The 5,495-nt window shown below is 50.2% G+C and overlaps 2 protein-coding genes across 2 annotated transcripts in view; both read right to left on the reverse strand.

The window, feature by feature from the left end:
* Positions 1-821, reverse strand: part of GUITHDRAFT_103182 (hypothetical protein) — a gene marked incomplete at both ends in the record, with an annotated part of 1,210 nt that extends 389 nt beyond the window's left edge. Inside the window, 3 exons of the mRNA XM_005838188.1 lie at positions 12-499; positions 549-615; positions 748-821. Of these exons, the coding sequence (XP_005838245.1) occupies positions 12-499; positions 549-615; positions 748-821 (629 nt within the window). The remainder of the gene's footprint in view (positions 1-11; positions 500-548; positions 616-747) is intronic.
* Positions 822-1,424: 603 nt separating this feature from the next.
* On the reverse strand, positions 1,425-4,970 carry GUITHDRAFT_103183 (hypothetical protein; the record flags this gene model as incomplete). Its single annotated transcript, XM_005838189.1, has 3 exons — positions 1,425-3,601; positions 3,650-4,850; positions 4,908-4,970. 3 exons carry the CDS (start codon positions 4,968-4,970, stop codon positions 1,425-1,427), a joined length of 3,441 nt encoding a protein of 1,146 aa, XP_005838246.1.
* Between the last annotated feature and the right edge of the window lie 525 nt (positions 4,971-5,495).

Consider the following 5,495-nt stretch of genomic DNA (forward strand, 5'->3'; position numbering starts at 1 on the left):
CACGGGTTCACCAATCCGTTTCACCAATCACATGGCCCCTGTTCTGATTCGGGCTCCTCATGAAGTCGTTGGCAGATATTCGGCTCCCTGATGGAGCCAACGCATTCACTTCTCGTCGCCGACTTGGCTGGTTGGCATCAAAATCCTCCTGATGGCTGATTTCGTCGTCCATAGGATCATTTGCAATCAACTGAAGTCTTTTCCTGGATTTCTCCAGCTCGGCCATGGCCTTTTGCCTCTTCTTCTCTAGATCTGAGCACATACCCCCAAGAACACAGAGATTGTGCGGACCAAATAGAGCCACACCGCGTCTCATCTCAAAATCCTTGACAAGTACTTTCACACCCGCGGGAGAATTCACGCTCAAATCTCGGATCTCATTCAACTCCAACCCACAAATATTTTCGGTTCCATCCGTGAGAAGTAGTTTCAACATCCTTCCTCTCGTATCTGCCAATCGGTGCTCATTCGGCTCTGAGATGTTGATGACTTCGTCGATCTGAAAATGCTGTTTCACACAGCGACCAACTCGGTCATTTTATTCTTACCTGGAGCACGAATGTTCCGCTCACTGTTTGCTTGTGCATAGACCTTATCCCAGGAGGCAGACAAGCTCTGCCTGACAGTCTGAGATCGGTGTAGAGCGCGAGCTCATAGAGTTCTTTGTCGGCATCTCTACCCGTTCTTCTGCATGCTCGATGTGCCTGCAAGCATTCTCATCTCACACAGCGGTAGTGAAGACCTCACCTGTCGCAGCCAGCCATCCTCGAGATGAAAGCCAAGAGACTTGAGACTTGCTCCCAGGCTCCCAGCCCCACCATCGGCGCCCTCCACTCGCATCCATGTTATCCAATAGTCCACATCTCCACTCAGACCCGCGCTGTTTACGTGCTACTCTGCGTGCTACTGACGTGCCATCCTACGTGCCATCTCTGATACCATCTGGTGGCGTGCCATGAGACGATAAGCGAGGGATGGAGCGAGGGAGGGGGAGCGAACGAGGGAGCGAGGGATCGAGGGAGCGAGGGAGCGAGGGAGGGAGCGAGGGACACGAGGGACACGAGGGGAGAGGGACTAGAGGGAGGGAGGGAGCAAGGGACTAGAGGGAGCGAGGGAGCAAAGGAGAGAGCGAGGGACACGAGGGAGCGAGGGAGGTATGGGGGGGAGAGGAGTTGAGGAGCCCTGTCGCGGTACCTGCCAGTGGGGCAGGCCATGCAGGCACCGTAACCAAGCCTCTCATACCCAACGGTGCAGAACAGCACATCAACCAAATTGACTCGGTCAAGCTTCCAGCATCCGCCGAAGGCTACTTCTTGATCACCTCTGTATGATGATAGGAACATGTTGTATACAAGAGCAGGATCCAAAAAGAGCTCCATTTTACTACAATGCACATAATTATACAGCATTGCTGCGCACTTTCTTTACTTGTCGACAATTCTTTTTCCTTTCTTTGTTGGTTCTGATACGTTTTCCTTCCTTCTTCCACGTTGATCTCTTCGCTTCTTCCGTTTGGGGCACTGATCATATCTTCCTTTACCGCAGAAGGGTTGAGTTTTAATTCCAACCTCAATGATCATCAGCACTTTTCGTTTGACAGGCTCAAGCTCCAGATCAACCCCTGCTTGCTTATGAACGCATTCTTCGTCTCTTTTCGTCGTCTGATTATCATGAAATGCATCAATCTGAAATGAAAAGGATCTCCAGCCTTCACCTTTGAGATGCAATACAAGCCACTCAGTCTTGCATGGAATGCAAGTATTGTTCATGATTGCTTTCAGATTGTTCTCTGTCACATTGATTGATATCTCCGGAACCATGCACACATTAACATCCAGATCCTGCTTCAACAGTTTAGAGAGCACCTTTGACAACTGTTCAGGCGTAAGTGCAGATTTCCAATTCTTGTACTCCGCTCCTCCCATCAATGATTTCTCGCTTGCAGTGGTTGGTCCTGTAAAGGTGCCGTCCCTTCTCTGTCTGTCCTGGTTGCGGATGTAGTAGCCCATGAACGGCGAAGCTGCGTCTCTCCGCTCACTCCATCGTACAGGAGCTAAGTTGGATACGCAGGATTCGAGGATTCGCATGAAGCTTTTCTTGTTTCTGACAGAAGCAAGAATCTCACCTACACTTCGCTGGTCTTCTTGAATGCCGCAGTGATAAGCGATATTCTTCAGAAGGTCCTTACAGGGAGACCAGCTGCTGATCATCAGGACAACTGCACCAAACGACTCTAACTCGTTCGCATCTCGCTTGTACGCATCCACATTAATGGGATTACTCCAAACTGCCTTCTGCTTGTGGATGCCCTGCAAGACCTGAAGCGCCGATCTTTGGCCGAAAGGCCGTCCTCCCCCAGCACAAACAGCCACGGTGATGGGATCTTGCACAGCAGGTGGGAAAGAGGCGGTCAGTTCTGGAAGAGGAGTGTCATGGATTCTCAATTCCACCTCGTTTTCTAATCTAGTCATTTCAGGCATAGATTCTTTACTGCCCCGCCGTGGCGAATTGCTGTCCCACACATTCAGCTGAGCAAATCCCTTGGAGATGTGCAACTGAGAGACAGGTTCATGCGCAGAAATCTGAAACATGCAGTAGATAGATTCGTCCTTCAGGCTCCTTTTGTCGCGCTTTACCCTAAGCAGGACCGCTCTGGAGATGTTTCGAATCAAACTGGATGGATTTTTGATTTCGGGGATTCGCCTCAAATTAGACAAGAAAAGCGAGCAGAGCCATGGGTTGACGTTGTCCAACAGTTGAGAGACTCGTGACTCTCCGAAAAACTTCTTCAACAGCTCTTCGTCCTTGCTCGACGGCAAGATGTACCTAGGTAGAGAGCGATGAGTCAAGCATATCATTGTTCGATCTTCATCGCGACTGTACTCGGAGCTCCTTGAAACCTTATCGATATTCATGACCAAAGTGTTCGTCCCCAACATGATGCAGTGAATGTTTGCGTTTGTCAACACCCTCTTGACGAGCACCAGCTTGGCGATCGCTGCGAAGTCCTGCTCAGGAGGAATGGTCTCATCCATCAGAACCCATCGCTGTTTCCAGTTCATCGCTTCCTTGACAGAGACAGGGGCAACGGTAGTCGTCTCCTTCCACAAGTAGCCAAGAGCTCCCAACAAATACCACTTCCTTTCACTTTCTTTCAAATCAAAATCTAATACTCCAAGAAGTTCAGTACTCAATGTAGGAGTTGTAGACCGAATCAACGAGATAAGGTCGCAGTTCATGGCCAAGCCCATCAAGTTTGTGATGCTTGACACGTTTTGGTACAAGCTCTGCTTGTTTTGTTTCTTCGAAGGGCTGAAGAGAAAATAAATACACTGGTCTGAATTTCGCACAAAGAAATCAGCAGCACACAACGACTTCCCACTGCCAGAACAAGCTTCAATCACGCACAAGTGAGTGGTAGCTGTTACGTCGTTCGCATCCTGTACCAGTGTGTTGATTGGGTTCAATATGCTGAAAAGCCTGCTCGCTTTCCCCGCTGATGATGCCAAGCTTCTTTGTCCGTCAAGAAATTTGGCAAGGTATCGCCTCAAGGACGATATGACCTTATGCATGTCGACTTTGTTGGCAAGGTCTTGCATAGCTAGCAATCAACTGGTCAAAAGTAATCGGAACTAATACTCAGACTTACCCGTAAAGAAATTTTCTGTTCCGCTGTACATTCGATGTGTTTTGAGAGCATACAGGCTGAAGTCGAGTTGCCTCTGATAGAGATCAACGTCGTCCTTACTTGCTTCCTTCAGCTCTTTCTGCGCAATTGCTACCGACAATTCTAGACCTACATCCTGCAGCTTGTCGCGAGCCCTTGCGGCCTTGATCTCGTCGCCTGTGCTTTCAGCCTCCCGAAGCTCGGCCTCCGCAACTTGCTGACGAGCCCTTGCGGCCTTGATCTCGTCGCCTGTGCTTTCAGCCTCCCGAAGCTCGGCCTCCCTCGTACACAACGTCAAGCCTAGCTTTGCTTCCGCGACTTTCTGACGAGCCCTTGCGGCCTTGATCTCGTCGCCTGTGCTTTCAGCCTCCCGAAGCTCTGCCTCCCTCGTACACAACGTCAAGCCTAGCTTTGCTTCCGCGACTTTCTGACGAGCCCTTGCGGCCTTGATCTCGTCGCCTGTGCTTTCAGCCTCCAGAAGCTCGGCCTCCGCGACTTTCTGACGAGCCCTTGCGGCCTTGATCTCGTCGCCTGTGCTTTCAGCCTCCCGAAGCTCGGCCTCCGCAACTTGCTGACGAGCCCTTGCGGCCTTGATCTCGTCGCCTGTGCTTTCAGCCTCCCGAAGCTCGGCCTTCCTCGTACACAACGTCAAGCCTAGCTTTGCTTCCGCGACTTTCTGACGAGCCCTTGCGGCCTTGATCTCGTCGCCTGTGCTTTCAGCCTCCAGAAGCTCGGCCTCCGCAACTTGCTGACGAGCCCTTGCGGCCTTGATCTCGTCGCCTGTGCTTTCAGCCTCCCGAAGCTCTGCCTCCCTCGTACACAACGTCAAGCCTAGCTTTGCTTCCGCGACTTTCTGACGAGCCCTTGCGGCCTTGATCTCGTCGCCTGTGCTTTCAGCCTGACTTTGCTCCCTCATTGCGTATAAACGATTCAAATTATATTCGCTTTGCCTTGCCATAATATCAAACTTGAGAATGTCGTTGAAATTTTGCTGCACGATGGCATTCGTGACTTGATCTCTCAATGTCTCGACACTCTTCTTTGCAGCTTCAAGGGCTACGTCCCATGCGTTCAAAACATCCGTACCTTCGTTTCCTCCTCGCATCCGCAGACACGAGTGCTGGCAAACGGTTCTCTTCTTGCTATCAAGGCAGTCGATATGCCGAGAAGTGAAGCACAGCCCCTGCAGTGACACCAAAGGATCAAAAATCACCCATCCAGTTTGGAGGTCGATCTTTACCTCTGTGCTCGAAATGATAACTGAGCCCAGCAAAAGTAAACGCAAAGAAGTGACGAGCGACATGGCTCCCTAGTCACACTTTTCTCCCTGTTGGCAAAGTAACTCAGGTGAACAAATTGTGATGTCTTCTCATTCTGGTTAAACTGCTATTTGCAGTAAGCAATTTCTCTTCTGTCCATCCCAGCTGTCCTCTCTTCCGGCGCTCACGACATGAGGAGCGACACTGATGAGGCATGAAAGAGGCATGTAGTGAGTAGAAAGAAGAGAGACACCACAGAGGTGGTATGAGTGGCACATGTATGAGAAGGGATTTTTATCCTGTATGCCGTACAAGTATGAGTGATATAGTGTACTGAGAGGTAAGTGAAAATCAGTACCAGGATATGAGGAGTCGTATCAGATTTCTCATACTGGGTAGACTTTCAGAACTTTTACTATAACTCTACTTATAAACCCTAAAACTTTCTAATTCCAAAAATACTTATAAAGCATGGTATGGGCCCGCATCATTGGAGGGAGGGAGGGAGGGGAGGGAGGGAGAGATAAAGGGAAGGGAGGGACTAGAGGGAGGGACGTAGAGGGAGGGAT

The sequence above is a fragment of the Guillardia theta genome (assembly GCF_000315625.1).
Source record: "Guillardia theta CCMP2712 unplaced genomic scaffold GUITHscaffold_12, whole genome shotgun sequence".
In the NCBI taxonomy this organism is placed as follows: domain Eukaryota; class Cryptophyceae; order Pyrenomonadales; family Geminigeraceae; genus Guillardia; species Guillardia theta.